This window comes from Cryptomeria japonica, chromosome 4, assembly GCF_030272615.1.
Source record: "Cryptomeria japonica chromosome 4, Sugi_1.0, whole genome shotgun sequence".
Taxonomy (NCBI): Eukaryota; Viridiplantae; Streptophyta; class Pinopsida; order Cupressales; family Cupressaceae; genus Cryptomeria; species Cryptomeria japonica.
In genome coordinates this window covers 306962474-306981799 of record NC_081408.1, presented here as the reverse complement: position 1 = coordinate 306981799, position 19326 = coordinate 306962474, and the positions used below count along the sequence as shown (strand labels likewise).

Here is a 19326-nt window from a genome sequence, read left to right as displayed (position 1 = left end):
CCACAGCTACATCTACTCCACCTAATGAAGATGATGATCAACCAAGATCCCCTACTCTCCTTTTGGAGGTTAGTTTGGGGAAGAATGTATACGATTTGACCAGAGATGATCCTAATGATGTTATCTCGATGTTGAGAGAGCTTGATCGAGAGATATGTCTTGATGATGGTATGGAGATGGTCACTATTCCTGATTGGCTGATGAAGACTATGGAGAAAAGTAAGAAGATGGTAGAGGCGCAGCCTATTGATGACATTCATGACTACTTAGCTAGGAGCAACAAGGAGAAAGAACCTAAGAATGCTGAAATTTTGTCACATGTAGCTAGAGATGAGACAAGAATGCAGATTGCACAGGTGGTTGTTCCTATTGGAGATGTAACGACGAACATTGCCACTCCCGTGGATTCCCAAATTACTACAGTTGCCCTTGGTCATACTGCAAAAGAGAAGAAATTCCAAAAGGTTGGTGATATGCTCAAGGCAATCAGTGCGAGATTCGACCAGGAGATTGCGAGATTCAACCAGGAGATTGAAAAAAGAGAGACGTATGAAGAAGAGACTATTAGACTTAGAGACTACATTGCAGGGATAAGCCATGAGAATCCCACGCTTATTTCCCCTATTGCAGTTGATCGTGGACTACATACACATTATGAGACAACGAGAGATACACTTTCGGAGGTGGAGAAATGGATTGAAGATACAAAGAGACAGGCGGATGATTTCCTCACTCATTTTGTCCAAGCTTTTAACAAGACAACAAGGCTCATATTCAAGATACAGTATTTAGAGGGAGTTAAAGAGGAATTCCGACCTATTCAAGAGAAGACTATTCCACACCTCAGAGCTTTAAAGAAAATTCCTACATCCACATTGATCAGGGAGAATATTGTGCATGATGGAGATAGATACGATTTCCATGGCTAGTATTGTTCATTAGCCATGAAGAAATCAACTTATGAGAGCGCACAAAAGAGTTGTGCAGAGATGGAAGGATCAATTCATGATATTCAGTTGAAGATCCTTGCCTCAATTGAGGAATTATTGGGAGTTGATGTTAGCGAAACCAGTGGTTTACACTTAGCAAAATTGAGAGACAAGATGAAGTTCATGTACTTCAATCAGTTGGACTCTTTGAAGAAGAATCAAATGGATGATTTGGTCTCTTTGTTGATTCATGTTCACAACTCGCAGAAGCTCATGTCAGATTGGGAGAACACCTTGGATGCTTCCTCGGATGCGTTGGACGTGATTGATTTATAGTAGGATACCTTACCCAGCATTTCCACGGAGGAATTAGATTCTGTATTAGCTAGATTCTTGGATTATGCTATGAGAGAAAGAGATGCAGGACAAAATCTTCTAGAAGATTCCCTATTTGATGACTAGGTGTATTTCTATTGGGCCATATGTTGGTGGCAACATTTTTTATGTAAACCCTAATTAGGGCAACTCTAGGGCTTTGTTGGCGTGATCTTGGCCCTTGATTTTGCTTTAATGTTGGCCATCCATTTTGTATGAGACTCTATATATACCTCATTGCCTCTCATTTGTAAGAGAGAGATTTTTGAGAGTTGTTGGTAGATGCTACAGATTTGAATATAAATCATTGTTCGACTTGATGGTGATTATTTTTTGTTTAAGTGTTGTTTTGCATTCAAGGTTCTCAATTCCTCCAAGTTAGATTAGAATTTTAGATTAGAATTTGCTTTCAATGTTTGTTTGATTGAATGAAAGAATTTGTTGAATGTATTTGTGTGGAATCCATTAATCCATACCACTAGCCTCTTGCTAATTGTAAGTGCGTCGTGCGTGGTCAACTGGAAATTTATGCAAACTTAACTTCGATTATTATACGTCCATTGTTATGCATCAACTTGGATGGTATCAATGTTTGATGGTAGTAATTTGAATATCTTTGAGATATACCTTAGATGGTTGCACTAAGCTTGTGTCAAAATTTGTTCGACTCGATGGTGAGCCCTTGCCTAGTTTGATTCCACTGAATTTATTCATCATTTCTTGCATTCTAGGCTTAGAATAGAATTCCTATCCCTATTCCCTTTTGTCTTTTTTTTAAAAGTCTTGTTAGAATTTAGTCAAGAGCTACATTGCCAAATCCTAAGTTATCAGTACACCCACTCCACATTCATGATAAGTGAAGTTGATTCGAACAATTGTGTAAGTCCCCAAGTGAAAATATCAATTCACATCAGGCATTGAGTTACCCACTCGTCAAGACCTGACTATAGAAACCATGGAATCATTTTAGTTGATCTTACCCTTAGCATCTAAGGTGATTTGGTTCAAGAGAGGGTAAAGGACTTTGGTATTTTATTCTAATACTTGCATGTGCATAAAACACACATCAACAAATAATCTGTGATGGTTGGGTGTTTTGTTTGGTGCTTTTCAAGAGTTGGTTATGGAATTGGGTGTGGGATCCTTTGTTAATTACTAGTTTATGCTTTATTGTACTAATGATATTTTTTTATTAATAAATTTTTACCCCTTGTTCAAAAATTTCTTAGTAGATTAGAAGCCTTAGCTTGCCTGCAAAACAGACCAAAGTGGTACTATACCATGCTGAAGGATGTCTAGAAGAATGAATCGCTTAAGGTGATGGAAGGTTAAGTGACAAAAGGCCAATCTACACGTTCAGGTGAACATCTTGCACAAGGTAGTGAGCGGGCAAAAATTTGTCTAACTTCTACCATTTCTCAAATATTTGAGCCTAGTAGATTTGCAAAGGCAAAAGGGAAGTCTGAATGGGAAGCTACTGTTGATTTTAGTCTTTTAGATTAATTCAATACTCAGAAAATAGGAATTTAACTTAATTTCCAGATTATATGAATTGTTGTTAGTACTTAGGAATTTCCAGAATTAATAAAAGTAAATAAATGAACAAAATGAACACACAACACACAACACACAAGTACCCTGGGAAAACCTCCTAGGAGGAAAAACCCAGCAAGAAAGATCCTCAGAGCTGATTACAACACTTATCTCTGATTGCTGTCCAAAGAGCAAGTTGCCAAGGTGATGTAGAGTGATGCCCTAGTTGTAGATGACCAAAACATCCACCAGCAGAAGATAACTTCGATAGGCTGAAACAGCATGTAGCTAAATGTTCTTGCAGTTCACCAAGGAGCAGATTTGCCAAGTGTAGGAGGGCAGATCACATTTAGGAGCAGAGCAGATCGCATTGTATGAGTGATATGAAAATCGTGTTTACTTCGTTTGATGAACTCATATATATATCTTCCTTAGGTATAAACCCCTAAAGTCGTAGCATAAAATAACCTTTATTTTATTTATTATTATTCCTTATCATGTTTTTATAAAGCCACATCAAGTGGCGTGAGGATAGGGTCTGCCCTATTTTATGTTGGCGTGAGAGAGAGGGCCCAGCCCTAAGAGTGGCGTGTAGGAGAAGGTCTCAGCCCTAAGAGTGGCGTGGGAGAAGGGAGAGAAGGGCCCAGCCCTTGGCAGATTCCAATGTTACCTTAAGGCAATTGGAATCCGCATTCTACTTAGTTACAATCAATAGCTACCATCAAAGTGGAATATGATGCCTTAATGAAAAATAAGACTTGGGTGTTGCCAATGTTGCCCCCGAGAAAGAAATCCATTGGTTGCAAATTGATTTATAAAATGAAGTGTAAATCAAATGGTTCTTTATACAAGTATAAAACTCATCTTGTTGCTAAAGAATATGCACAAGGAAAAGACTATGAAGAAAAATCGGAGGAAGAGTTCTACATGACTCAACCGCAGTGGTTCCAAGTTCTAGAGAACAAAAATTTGGCTTGCAGGATGCTAAAGTCCTTGTATGGACTTAAGCAAGCTCCTTGAGCTTAGTATTTTAAAATTGGTCAAAATCTTAGGGATTCTTGTTTCAAAAAAATTAATCTAAACCTACTCTCTATGTCAAAATCAATAGTGATGACCTAGTTGGTGATTTTACAGCACTGGAAGCAATGCTATTTTATTCAAAAGGTGAAACATGATATATGTTTTGTTTGTATAATGATAGATATATGCGTGCTTCAATTTTGTTTAGGTGTAGAATGTTTGCACACTAATCATAAGATCTTTGTATCACAAACTACGTGTGCGAAATCTCCTTTAACAAAATTCCAAATGACTAAATGTAATCCTATATCTACACCTATGGAAGTTTGGATCAAGCTCTCAACGAACATTGTTTGATAACAAGTCAATGAAACGATCTATCAACAATTGGTCGATTGTTTGATTAATCATACTACTACAAGACCAGATCTATGTTTTGCAATCAGTTATGTTTCTAGTCAATGAAGAATTGTATCGACAATTGGTCATGTTGGCCCCAATTTTAAACTCACAAGTTTTACACTTTTTGCGTTTGAAATGACAAGCATCATCATGTGTCAAACTCTTTCTTGAAATTGCTTTTAGTCACAAAAAGATTAGTTTCCTATGCTTTTCATAATAGTCTGGCATACTTATCCATCTTTGAAATGTCATGTTTAACCTAGTTCATGTCAATTCCATTTGTTAAAACCAGTAAAGGTATGCCAATTTGAGTAGAAAATTACATTTCAACTAGAACCATCAAAACAATTATGCAATTTGCTAAGAATTACGGTAACATATTAAATCTCAAAATTCATGAGAGATGGTGCAAAATCCTTTTATGGGAATGTCTTGATAGTATTTAGCCTAATGTGGCAACTTTTCGGACCAAAATGCCTTATGCTTTGCAAGATATTAAAAGTTCAAGTTTTCACTAAGCAATTTGCGAAAACAATTAAATTGGGTGTTTTATAGAAGCTTAAACAAAATGGTGTGACAAGGGGTGTTATGACAACGTTATTGATAATGTGGCAAGATTTCAAGAGAAAATGTCATTCCAAGTAATAGTTATGCATGGATCTTCATCCACGGTGTTTGTGGATTTGTCAAGCACCTTTAACCCCCGACATTTCAACCAATGCTAAGTTACTATCTAACTAGGAACCCCCAATAGTTCCCAATGACCCTCAAATCCCCAACATAACTTTAAGAAGGCATTTTAGTTCACTTAGTGGCATTTGAATGGGAAGTTAGAACAAATAGGAGATTCCTATGGTATTTGGAACCTCCCCAGCTCTTTAAACCTTTGTTTAAAGACATTCTAATGCCTTCCTCAACTTCTAAATTGCATAATGGAATGTAGGAAGCTCTGGTGAACATGCATGGAGAATGTAGAAGCGTGGACAAGGATTGTAGAAAGGGATGCCTCAGAAAGATCTAATCTCGTGAAATGTCATTGCTACACACAAAAGGTTGCAAGTGCTCTGATTAAGTGTATATGCCATGGTGAAGGGATAGACAAGGCACGTCAAAGGTTTGACAGCATGCTTCAAAGAGATGTCTCACAACATACCATGATTGCAAAATATGTACTAGAGAGATCTAGTAAGTATTTTGCAGTGTTCCACGGATGTTGGGGATGGGGAGACGGGGGGACGCGGGGACGGGCTTCGGGGACGGGGGGACAAAGGGAAAAAGTTTCGGGGACGGGTTTCAGGGACGGGGGTACTTGGGCCTGGGAGGGGGAAACGCGTTTCCGTGGAACATTGGTATTTTGTAAACTATCAAACATGTGCATTTGGTTGGTGTAAAATCTTGCAGTCGCTGTGGTAGACAAGTATAGAAAACATGGAACCACAAACAAAGTACATAATCTATTTGACAAAAAACTTCAAAAAAAATGTGGTCTCATGGACAACATGATTGCAAAGTATGCTCAAAATAGATTTCATGAAAAGGCTTTCAAGACTTTTAAGCAAATGCATTTAGCAGGTGGAATTCCAAATTCCAAAAAATTTATCATCTCGACCTATGCCAAAATAAGATCTTTAAAGAAACATATGGCTATCCATCACAATGCAAGGGAGGTTTTTGTCGAATATTATAGCTGAAAATGTTCTAGCACTTCTCAATTTAATCTAGAGTTATTTGAAGGTTCTACTTAAACAGGTAGGCCAAAAATTTAAATACCCAAAATGTTTGCGTAAATACTTGTGGGGGGCATTATAATGGTATTAGATCTAGTGTTCCTGCGAACAGATTTTCTTTGCAAATTTAGTTGACTACTTGCTAAACTTTTATGCATTCCAATGAGAGAGCAAGTAGCTATCATTTGAGAGAAATCGAAAAGCAAAAACATCCTTCAAGGATTCCAAAAGGTGAAACTCTTCCATAGGTACTACCCTATAACACAGTGTTATGGCAAAAAAGGAAAAAATTGATATTATGTTGGATATGTTGGCACAAATGCTTCACAAAATGGACAATAACATGAACGTGTTGATTTTATGGTAGTGCTCATTAACCACAGGTAAACATCAGATCTGTTGCCTTCCCAACCATAGATGATAAGCTCTTATTGTCACCCCTGAGCACACTACATGATCTTCAAGTTATTGAATTCATTGCTATTGATGCAATCATGACCTTGCATATATATGAATCAATACCTCCTAATAGATCTCAAGTCGGCCATATACTTTTGGCGCCAAGGATAGGGTCAAATCTATATATTACAAGTTACATATGAGTCTCCCTTAGTTGCAAGTTGCATTTAACTTAATCACAAGTTACACACAAGTGGTTCGCCATAAATAGGGCTTGCCCCAAATTAGACTCATACAACTGAGATATCCAAATGCCAAGGCCGACAGGCCACTTGGCATTTTGTGCACTAGGTCGGCCCTAGAAGGGATCTGACCTAGCTACACAACAACACTCCCCCTTAGCTAGGGAGGATTCCTTCTGAATAACCAAGTCACATAGTGACTAACACCATGTCTACTCCCATGAATAATACATTCACCATAGCTACTCCCAGAGGGTGAACAAGCTCATCATGGAATTTCTTCCATGATACCCACCATACCTACTCACATAGGGTGGGCTCACCATGCCTACTCGCAGAGGGTGGCTCCACCATGCCTAATCGCAGAGGGTGGAACAAGGGCTCTAACCTCAAACTTCTCCCAGAGAAGAATGCATCTCGACCAAGCCTACTCACAGAGGGTGGAACGAGGGCTCTAACCTCAGACTTCTCCCAGAGAAGAATGCATCTCCACCATACCTACTCGCAGAGGGTGGAACGAGGGCTTTCACCTCAACCTTCTCTCAGAGAAGGGTGCACTACCACCATGCCTACTCGCAGAGGGTGGAACGAGGGCTCTAACCTCAAACTTCTCCCAAAGAAGAATGCATCTCCACCATGCCTACTTGCAGAGGGTGGAACGAGGCCTTTCACCTCAAACTTCTCTCGCAGAGGAGAATGTGCACCTTGAACTTTTCCCTCACAGAGAAGAACTCATTAACAAGGGATTGCACCTCGAACTTCTCCCTCACAGAGAAGAACTCATTAACAAGGGATCGCACCTTGAACTTCTCCCTCGCAAAGAAGAACTCGTTAACGAAATTTTCTTGATGACATGGCTCCCTCTGAAGCTGAAATGTCAAGCTCTCTCTGAAGCTGAAATGTCAAGCTCCCTCTGAAGCTGAAATGTTAGGCTTCCTCAAGCTCCCTCTGAAGCTGAAATGTTAGGCTTCCTCAAGCTCCCTCTAAAGCTGAAATCAATCTTCTGACCTCTTCGTCCAAGGTTACTTCTGACGATATGTCAAACATCCCTTGAATGTTGATTCTTCCTCTACGAAGAAATGCAAGCAATCTTCCTTGAATGCAATCTCTGATTCGTCCAACACGGTCGACGGTGATTTACTTAGTGCCCAGATACACAAAGTCGTTGCAATGCAATCACTCCATTTCCCTTGAAGTACTTCCTCACGGACTCGCTCAGCCCATTAAAATAACCCTTAGCCAGTTCCACCCGCCCACCAAGGCCCTCGCTCAACAACTCCAAAATATGAATAACGTCGACCTTCACGCCATCGATCCCCGCTCGGGACAAATACATGTGCAATGCATCATAAAGTTTAACAGCACGCTCCGACGGAACGAGGCCCACGCCATCGTTAAAGATCTTATCAACAACCAAATCTTCCATGGTAGTTTCCAACCCGAGCAAAAGCCTTGGGGTCAAAATTTCAGACGACAATTTTGTACTCCCAGAGCGCACACCACCCCAGTAACCACAAAAAGCGTGTCAGACATACACATAATCCAAACTATGAAACTCCGTTTTCAGATCCCTCACAAAAGCACGGGATCTACCTTCAAGCGGTTAGGCTCTATAGAAGGAACCCACTCTGATACCATGTTGATTTTATGGTAGTGCTCGTTAACCATAGGCAAACATCAAATCTGTTGCCTTCCCAACCATAGACGATAAGCTCTTATCATCACCCCTGAGCACACTACATGATCTTCAAGTTCTTGAATTCATTGCTATTGATGCAATCATGACCTTGCATATATATGAATCAATACCTCCTAATAGATCTCAATTCGGCCATATACTTTTGGTGCCAAGGATAGGGTCAGATCTATATGTTACAAGTTACATATGAGTCTCCCTTAGTTGCAAGTTACATTTAACTTAATCACAAGTTACACACAAGTGGTTCACCCAAATAAGGCCTACCCCAAATTAGACTCATACAACTGAGATATCAAGATGCCAAGGCCGATAGGCCACCCGGCATTTTGTGCACTAGGTCGGCCCTAGAAGGGATCCAACCTAGCCACACAACAACAGAACATGCCTAGGAAGCACAATTTTGAAGGAAGCGATTTAGAAGCTAACAATCATACAGCCACTCCTAACAACACTCAAGAGACCGTGAGGTGCATAAAAAGGTCCCTAGCTCTAAAGTTCAAATCCCAATTGTAGATGACATTATAGCATGTTATGTAGAGTAACAATTTTTCCCAAAGGAGATCCAAGCTAAAATGTCTCTAAACAACTTTATAACTTGAACCAACCTTAGGCTTGAACCAAGGTTATCATCTATCCCAAGAGATATGAAACATGTTCAAGAAATGTTGACACTCCCCACCTTCTATGGATCTAGCAAATGCATAGCATATGCATTTGTACAGAAGTTGGACACATACCTATCTCTTAGACCCATGATTCAGGATGAGGCCATAAATTTTGCTACATTGCATCTTGAGGATATTGTATATGAATGGTGGTATCATGGACTGATCACTTAAGGCCACAGCTCCATCAGCTGATATAACAATTTCAATAGATTACTAATTAAAAGGTTTAATAGGAGAAATCCTAGGGTGCACTATACGAAAATCCCCAATCATTTTGAAAATATCTTCACTACAGAATTCCAGTGGTAAATTATACAATCTTACCTGAACTGGAGCCTAGAAAGGGTTTATGTCAAGGGATCGAAACCTGTTATCTACTTCTTCAAATATAATCCAGCATTTCCCATGAACCATGGACCTCCCCTCATAATCCTATCTGTATCTTCCTCTCATTGGAAAATGATCTATTAAAACCCTTTCGGTAGGAACTGGATACATCAGCATGGACAGGTGTACCATTTCAAGCCCATCCAGTTTTAATTTTATCCATACTTGGCCGGATTCCAATGAATTTGGCTATCACCACATTTTGTTCTAGTTCCAAGATAGCCGAACCAATAAGCTTACCTTCAATGATTATATCTTGTATTTCATCTGAAACTTTGAATGAAGTGTTTAAAAACAGAATCTAGAAAAATTATTCCTTCATGGTCTTCACTCTTTCCTAATTCTTGTTCCAAATCTCTGCTTCTTCTAGCAAAATTATATGTAAGAACCTGAGTAAAAAAATGTGAACTGCCATAACCAAACCAGCAACTCCAGCTATTAACCATAATCATAATTCTATGGAAAACTTGCCTGTGTTAGAATGTAAAAAGCCTAGTAATTAGCATTTCTATATAGATATTTAACAGAAACAAATGATACATGCTTGAATCCTTTGTGCCAAAACAATACTTCCATAATACAGATTCCAATACAAAAATGTTTTATAGTAGAATGACGACAGATTTAGTTCCCTAAATTGAAGAACCTTTTGTAACCATTTTTTCAGACGAGCATGAGGCGAGGACTCCTCTTTTGGCCGCTTCTTGTTATTTTTTATATCACAAATAGTTTCCAGCATATATTCCATCTGCCAATAAGAGGCCAAAGAAATTAGCTTGAGACTAATTGACTTCCTTCTCCAACAACTATATAGCTTCAAGTGTTTTGCCATGTCACATCATTACAATACCCTTTTGCCATTGACTATAGGATTTCTATCTTGCGTGCCTGAAGCTAGAGCTTTCAACTCATGGACATGTTGTTGAATACCAAAAATGAAATCTTTCATTGCAGCTGGATCATCACTTCTTAAGCACATGCCACAGCCTGCTCAGGTCATACACAAAATTTATTATGGCATTCAGCATACTACAATAAGCTTTTGGTGGCATGACATCTTACTATATGTAAAAATATAAAATATAAAACAAAACACCAGTCAAAGAAAATGCATACATTGCAAGATTGTCAATATCACAGAGACATCCAATTCTTCCAAGCGTTTGCTCAACGAATCAAGGAGGTCATAAATTAAGTCACTGTCAACAACCACCAAAGACAAAGATCCATGAGCACTTTTAGAGACATAAAAATAACATCATAAGATTATTGACTTAACAAAAACTTCTGGAAAATATGTCCTCAGACTCCCTCATAACAGAATATGCTTATATTCAAGCGTGCACAGACAAGCATGTAGGTGACAGCAATGCTGATCACAGAAAAGAATCTTTTTTATCAGTTATACCCTATATAATAAGCGTGCACCTCTTGAAAAAGCTTGCTATCATCCTAGCACAACACTGAGAACCTTTTCTTGATGACTGGACAGAATAGGAATGCCAGAATACACAGTCAAATTTACCATTTAACCAAAAGAATCTAAAGCTTCTTAAATTAAAGTCTATCATTATGGTTTTTAAGACATTAAGCTTCACTAAACACCCTGAAACACTTTTCCTAATTGTGTTGTTGAGCCCGAATAAATCAAGCTACTATCAAAACATCCACTACCGAAGGCACCATCCAATATCAAATTTAAAGTTTACACAAAACCAAAATAGCGGAAGAATTTAGAAGTGCAATAGGTTAGGGTAAATACTTATAAATCTCAATTCTCAACAAAAGCTCAAACCAAGATAGAAAAGATTAGGAAAGAAATTCTACCCTAATGCTAGCAAATAAACAGTTTAGCAATAGCAAACTAGCTCTGCCAAATCAATCCATAAATCAGTGTTCCCCAAGGATGTATCCCCATTGCCTATTCTATTGAACAATACCAAGCTAGATGGTGGACTAGCGGTCAGAATTTTCAAGAGCTGTATACTTTGTGCTAATTATTATATTTTTGGGAAATATATTTAAATGTTTAGATTTTTGAAATTTCAGTTTTTTAGTCTTTAAGTCCTTTTTAGGTATTTTTAATTTATTTGTGTTTTAAAAATTCATACTAACTTTTATATATGATTTCAATAGCCATCCGGAAAATATGAAAAACGTTTTGCCATTCTCAGAATCCAAAAGGAAAGCAGTTCAAACCTCTTGCAGCACTAAAATGAGTTTAAATCTTATTTTAAGAGATGGGCAAGTGAAACCATGATCAAACACTCAACAATGTCAACAGAAATTAGAATCAATGGTCCAACTTATCTCTAGGACTAGCAAAGGCTTGGTGGAAGCACCATCATTCTAGAAATGGGTCCCATTTGGTAACCATAAATAATCTTGTTTTGGATTCTAAACTATACAAGTTAACCAAGTCCCATTTTAGTTTCTACTCAAATGACAGATTTTGATTTTCTACGACTTGACTCATACTTGTAGGTTATCAGGCATAGCTTGGTATGTTCTTAAACTTTTATATAAAAACATTTGTTTTATAAAGGATACAATAAAACTTTTATATATCTTGGTAATCATTCTCTATGTTATTTAGCAAACCACAAAATGTGATCATTCAGCTCAAAGACCAAAGGCATCCTGCACTATTATTAAAGTAATATTGTAATATTAGTTTATAATGGTCAATTAAGTCATTAGGATCATAGAAATGAGACTCGCCAAGACTCGGTGAGTCCAAGGCGAGCTAGGCTGGCTGAGTCTGGGAGACTGGGCCTTTGAGTCCTCCGATTCTTTCCCAGACTCACCAAGACTCAGCAAGGATGGGTCTAAGACAGACATTTTCATTTTTTCTTTTAAAATACTTACAAAATTCTAATGCTTCTTTGATTTATGACATGCCCATCTAGGATTTTTTTTAAGTATGAAAATGGTATGCGCCATGGTTTGTGTGGTTTTGAAGGTCTTCATTTGGGCTTGGTGGCAGCAGCTCTGCCTCCTCAACCCCATCCTGTATCAAGACCAGGAATGCGCCAAGGGCGTTGCCCCTCAACCCCATGAGGGGCATTGCCCTTCAAATTTGTTGGGGGCGCTGCCCCCAGACCCCCACAAGAGGTGCTACCCCTCAACCCCATTTTAGTGTTATAAAAATCTTAAAATAACATATCCCTTGTTGCAAATCTCTACATATTCACAAGCAAAGCCACAATCAAGAATTATCTTGCTTCATACATTGAACAATTTCTTTAGTATACAAAGAGTGCCATAGGCAAAGTTGGCATGCTACAGTCCTTGTACCATTGAATACAAGTTAAGTCATAGTTGGCAAGAAATGCAATTTTCATAATGCAAAATGTATCACACCTTGCATTGCCATTGAATACAAGTTAAGTCGTAGTTGGCAAGAAATGCCATTTTCATAATGCAAAATGTATCACACCTTGCATAGCCAACTCATAGAAGAATCTAATCTATTACTATCCTAGCTAAAGTCAAAATAGAACATAACCATTTATCTTTTACTTAACCACTGTTCTTTGTTAATAAGCTTGTCAACAAAACATGCAATCTTGAAGGCTTTCAAAAAAATTAATAATAGATTCCTCACTTGAATATACAAACCAATCATTAAGACAAAGCAAATATCATGTCTACATCATCATCTAGGACCTATCTTTGACACCAACGCATGACTTGCTGTAATGTGGGGATGAGTAATGCAACCTCCTCTAAGCCATAGAATTATATTTAGTTTTGGTATGTGCTTTGATGCCATGGATTTCATATTCCATGAGTTTTCTATACATTTGACAATATTTATATATCTAAATGTGTTCCTTCGGCTAAAATATGTGTTTATAGTTATGCTAATGTGATCAATGTATAATTGTGTATGTGATCAAATTAGCTTATATTTGATGATGTTATTGTGTCTTTAAGGTTCATTTATTAAAGGGTGCATGAAACAAGTTTTAAATCCTTAAAAATCTCTGAATTTCTTGGGTTTCTTGATGTGTCGAGTCTTTGTGGAGTCCGATTCTTGTAACATTGGAACTTAGGATAGACTTCAATAATATTCTTTTAGTTGTTATTCTTATTCTTTGATTTCTTAGTTGTCAACCTTATCCTTTACGAATAGATCTTTTGTAACTCTTGTTTAAAGAGACTTACGCTCCTCAATAAATATCGTATATCTTGGTAATCATTCTCCATGTTATTTCCATTATATGGTATCAAAGCCTAAGTGAAATCTTGGCATCAATGAGCACATGCATTCTATGAACTATCATGGTGATGAATTGTACATGCGTGACACAGAAGAACATGCCAAACAAAGCTATACGGATTCGTACAAGGGCTTCTGGTGATATTTTCAACAAATTCATAGGTAAATTTTTGCATTTTTAGCAGATGTAAAAAAAAAGCCGTGGGTTCTTTCCCTAGAAATCATGGAATTTTTTCTACTCAAAATTGTGTGTTCTCTCCAAAATTGCATGTTTTCCAAGGTCAAAATCATGTCATTTTTTTTAACCAGATTTTTATCTAGAAATCTTGCCAAAGGTTTCCATATTCTCCACAGCCATTTTCCATTTTTCAATAATGTTTCATACATGATTTTTTAACCAAATAATTGGCTAACATCTAGCGACTGGCAGGTTTTTGAAATCGCACGGCTAGGGCACATTTTTTGCTATTTTGCATGCAACAAGAGTTTTGCTAATCTGCAAAAGTCACATCGGCGTTTTCTTAACAAATTGTGATTTTTTTGCACTTGAATGGCAACACGTATGATTTCAATATCGATTTTTTAACAATTTTTCAACTACTTCTCAGCAAATTTTTAACAAAATCATGACCAACAAAGGTACCTAAGGTTTCTAGGGTTTTATTCATTTTTTAACATTTTTTTCCAAAAACGTGGGTGGCCAAAACTTTCCAAAATTGTTTTTCTATGCTTTTTACAATTTTTTAGTAGAATTGTAGTTTTTGTTGCCCTACTAGATTTTTTGATGATTTTTTATAAATAATGCTTGTGGTGTTGACTCAAATTTGACCTACAAGTCTAATAGTAGCTTGTTTCTTCATTTTTCATGATTTTGTATTGCAAGAGGGATGACTTCATTACCCAACATCAAGTTGGAAGACAGCCAATGCTTCACTAACAATAAAACACTTGGAAACAATGCATGCTCACAATCTTCAAGTACAAATGCCTCGATAAAATCATCCTTGGTATTGAAACTCAGCCAACATTTGCAAGTAAAGACCAATACAAGTTTGATTAGCATAATCACAAAGTCATTATGCTCATTAAATTATCCATAACATATAAAATGCTTTCAGAGGTTCCATCAAGAAAAACCTTTGTGGAGATTTGGAAGCACCTGTAAGATCTGCCCGAGATGTAACATAAAGGCAAAGCCTTCTTGGAAAATATGCCTTTCTCCATCATGATGGATGAGATGTCCTAGCAACAACATTTAATGAAGATCAAGGACATTTGCAATTAGTTGGCAACTATTGGTTGCAATATGGAAGAAAATATGGTGGCAATTATGCTAAAGAACTTGTGACAAACATGAGTACTTCATAAAAACACTCAATATCACATCTACCAATGTTGACCTAAAGTTTGATTATTTGTGCAACACCCTCTTGCAACAAGACAGATAGAAGAAGCAGTTTGGTAGCAACAATGAAACATCAACCATGGAACAGGCCTGTAGCCGAAGACAAAAGGAAATTGGCAAGTGGCCTCAACAGAAAGGTTGTTTCCTCCCTACAGTGAGTTATTCAAGTTCACAAAATAAACAAGAAATACACGCAGAACATATAACCAGCAACTTCATTATATTCAGAACATAAATTAATATTAACAGTCACAACAATATGGCAAAAAGATGTTTCCTTTATTGCTTCCAAAAACTAGTACATCATTCCTATTGTCAGGGTTCCCTTACATGGCAATATATACTACTTGGCGGTTGGCCAAGGTACCAACCGTCATAACTGACACGGGAACCCGCACAGCCAACCCCACACATAACAAAAATAACATAAACTATAACTTAAGAGTTTTATTCGTAATTGCCGCCTAACATCAGTCCCCCAAAAAAAGAAGTCGTAATGAAAGCAAAATTGGAACTAATGTGGAGAGGGATGAGAGGGCGTCCCTAGAAGTACATACGACTAAGAAGTGTCGGCCCGCTGCTGAAGGCACTGGGTGGCCGCAAGTTCCCGCTCTCGTGCCATCTTCACCATATGGGTCGCCCCAAGTACTTTGTTGCGAGCTTTCTGAAGCTCCTCACCGTGTCTGTGCAACTCCTTATCTTTTTCTGCCAGGCTAACCTCCAGTCTCACCAACTCAGACTTCTCCTCCCCACTGGCTTCCAGGACCTGAACATACTTAGCCACAGTCTCCTCCAATGATGTGACCCAAGAGTGTTCCTGAGCCAACTCCTCCTGGCTCTTTTGTATGTGATAGGCCAAAGTTTTTTTGGCACCCTTGGCTTCTTGTATCGCTTGATCTCGTTGTGTTGTCACATCCTCCATCCTCACTATTGTTGTCCTTCGATGCTTTAGGACCAAGTCTCGGAAGGCTATCTCCACCCCACACAGAGAGCCATAAATGTCGCTCTCCTCAGTTATTATCACATTGGCCATCCACGCACTAATCTTCTCAGGGGTTTCCGACTTCGGCCATCCTTTGGTCGTGAAGCATTTGAAAAATTCTCCCTCGTAGTCCTCCCTGACAAAGGATAAAAGCCGCTCGGCCACTCGAGCTACCTTGGGATCATGTCCAAAATCCACATCCTTCACAATGTGGCCGACATCAGTCAATAATTTCGCCATTCCCTCCAACTGAGACACACATTGTTGCATGGTGCCGAGTGGGTCCGCTGGGTTAGGCTTCGCCAACCGAAGTACTAGTTCCTCTCCATGAGCTGAGGAAGATTCCTCTCCTCCAATGTCTTCTAGTGCATCTATGCATCCTCTCGCCCTTCGAAATCTCCTTCGCCAATGCCCATTCCGCCATCCCCGCCAGGTGAAAGTGGCACCTCCTGCAACTCCTCCACTCGTACCCCAAGAGTCTCCAACAGCCATGAATCTATGGTCTGCTCCTGATGATCAGCACATGTGGGGCTGAGTTATGTCACTGCTACATCTAGACCAGATGTTGCCCTAGGTGGCGGTGGTGGTGAAGCCTCTACTTCCACCACATCAACCACCTGTGACGACACTCACTTTGCCCACTCTTTCCTGCGTGGTGCTGATTGGCTTCCCTGACCAATGTCTAATGGTGTAGGGGGATTCTTTGCCACCATGCTACTCTCTCCAACTCCTTCGACCATTGGCTTGTCTCCAACAATGTCCACTTCGGCCACTGCATGTGCCCCGGTTGACGCCATTCGGAATATTTCCTCTTCGCCACTCTACTCATCAAACGAGGACGCCTCCATAACTTCCTTTTCACTGGCCTCACTTTTTGCACTTGCAAAATGTCCCACATCTTGCCGTCGTTGCTTCTTCTGCAGTTCTCCACCGTCATGGTATCTAAATGTGTCCAAAAAAGATGGGTGACTTGTACGGCTCCAATCTTGCCAACGATTGCAAGTCGCCCCTCGTACGAACGACATCCAAAAACATAGCAATGGCGTGGTGCGACATGTACAAGACCTTATGTTGTAGCCCTAGGCATTCTCGAATACGCTCAAAGAGGAAGGATGCCCAATTGAACACCGTGCCATTCCTCAACCCGTTCATTAGGTACAACATCCACACGGCGATGTCCAACCCTCTACTAGCTCCTGTCACCTTGCTCTTGATGATATCCATGATACATAGCCATTCTACATTCACCAAAAATGTCCACTTCACCCCACAGCTACTTCCAGATTTCCAGATACCATCTTGTTCTTCTTGAGTCAAATCTTCGTGGCAGACCAACCGTACCAATTGTTGTTTCTGTTCAAGGGTCATCTTTTGTTTGATCACTGGACTACCCTAGTTCAGAATTCCAAATATCCTAGCAAACTCTACAGCTGAGAAAGAAATGGTCATATTGCAATCACCATATCTTACCATCGACCTGTGTGTGTGCCTATCTTAACCTACCACCATACCCTTCAGCACAAGTTCAAATGCTTTGACGTGAAACACGGGCATGACTAAAATCTTATCGACGTCTTCTCTCTTCAAATTGTGCTTGATGACATTGGCATCATTGATCTCTTCCCACCATGTGCAACAGTCGCTACCATTCAAACCTTCCCATGTCAAAGATTGTACCATCACAAGTTTGTCTCTCTGCACTCGTGCCCTGATCTTGTTCCCCTTGCCGCTTCCTGGTGTAGCCATATCCCTTGCGTGAATTATTTTGCCTTTGTCGATTTTTTGTCTCCTTCCAACTATCCCTCTAGATGTACACTGACGCTGTCACAACCGTTTCCGCAATCGGCTAAATTTCGCCAACTGTCTTTAGCGTACGGAAATTCTTCCTGTCTCCTCCAGCCGTACCAACCGTACGGAATTTGTGTGTACCGACCATACGACATTTGTGTGTACAAACTCCCTTCCATAAAGGTTTTGCTAAATTCCTCTATGCTTCCTCCATACGGATTTTCTCCTTCAGCTAATCTTGTACGGATTTTTCTCAGTTCCGTACAAATTTGTATAAACTTCCTTCTCACCCCTTCACGCCTGGTTTGGATGATCATACAGAGAATATTGTCGTCTGGAATTTCCATACGGATACCGTACAAGTGCTCTATAACCTGATTTCCTGTTGTACGAATATCATATTGAGTTCTTCCTGTCTCTGCAATTCCTGTACACGTGTTGTACGAATTATTTATCGTCACCTGAATTCCCTCAATTGCAATTTTCGTATAGATTTCTTCCTTTCACTTGATTTCCTTCTACAAATTCCGTACGAAAATCGTATGGATTGTCCTCTTCCAACTTTCGTACGGATATCAATCCGTGTTGTACGGATTCATACGAGCTTCCTTCTCTGCTCCTGTTACTGCCAAAATCTCAATTTCCTCCGACTCTCTGGCTATATGATTTGTTTGGAATGGCCACTCGGGAAAATTTATAAAAGTTTCTCACTTTTAGGGTTAGGGTAAACTTCAATAATTTTTTATAAAATAATCTTCTTTTTACCACATTCAATTTTTCTTTTACGAACTTTACAATATTTACCCTTTGTTTTAATTTTTTTATTTTTGCTAACCCATTTTTTTTATTTTTAATACTTGCCTTGCTTTTTCAATTTATAATAATCTCCTTTAAGATATCTTTTTAATATTTGAACTTGGCAAGAATATTTAGATTTTAACCCTCCTACCTTTAAGTGGCCATGGTACTCGGCAACTTGCTTCCCCCTGCTTGTTTTATTGCTTTTCTACACCTTGGGGTGTACCACCTTTCCTTCTCGAGCTCGTACTATCTTCTTCTCTTTAAGCAACTTAGCTTTTTGTACCTGACGTTTCACTCATTTCCTCGGTCTTACCTTACTACCAATGTCCTCTTCCTTCCGCTTTTTGCTTGGTCCTACTTGATCGTCACCCTCCTTCGGATCCTCCATTTTCCTCTTTACCCCAGTGGGATCTTCCTGAGGTCTTACTCTGATCTCTGAGTCATACAACTATGCACATATGTGCGGTAGTCTCCTGTAACACTCCTCAGGGCAACACGTGCCCACATATTCCAAGTCTCATATGTTGTCCACCAATGGTGTCGGTCCTACTCCTTTATAACTTCCATCTACGTACCGACCTCCATATTGTTGGTACAATGTCACTTTCGCGCCATCCACCTGCGATGGGCCTGCAGGGTTAGGGATGACCCAATAAAGTGCATTGGGGCATGCTTCCTGCTCGCCAAGTCGCGATGCTATCACAAACAAGTCTTCAACTTTTAGTACCATTTTCAAACACAGTC

At 39.2% G+C, this 19326-nt stretch overlaps 1 protein-coding gene across 3 annotated transcripts in view; it reads right to left on the bottom strand.

Moving 5' to 3' along the window:
* The window catches only part of LOC131052122 (uncharacterized), a 184223-nt gene that overhangs the window by 45149 nt on the left and 119748 nt on the right, over positions 1 to 19326 (bottom strand). For all 3 annotated transcript variants that reach the window (XM_057986722.2, XM_057986721.2, XM_059219807.1), the window contains 3 exons: positions 10498 to 10580; positions 10232 to 10368; positions 10028 to 10129 (listed from right to left, as the gene is read on the bottom strand). In XM_057986722.2, coding sequence (XP_057842705.2) covers positions 10028 to 10129; positions 10232 to 10368; positions 10498 to 10580 — 322 coding nt within the window. The remainder of the gene's footprint in view (positions 1 to 10027; positions 10130 to 10231; positions 10369 to 10497; positions 10581 to 19326) is intronic.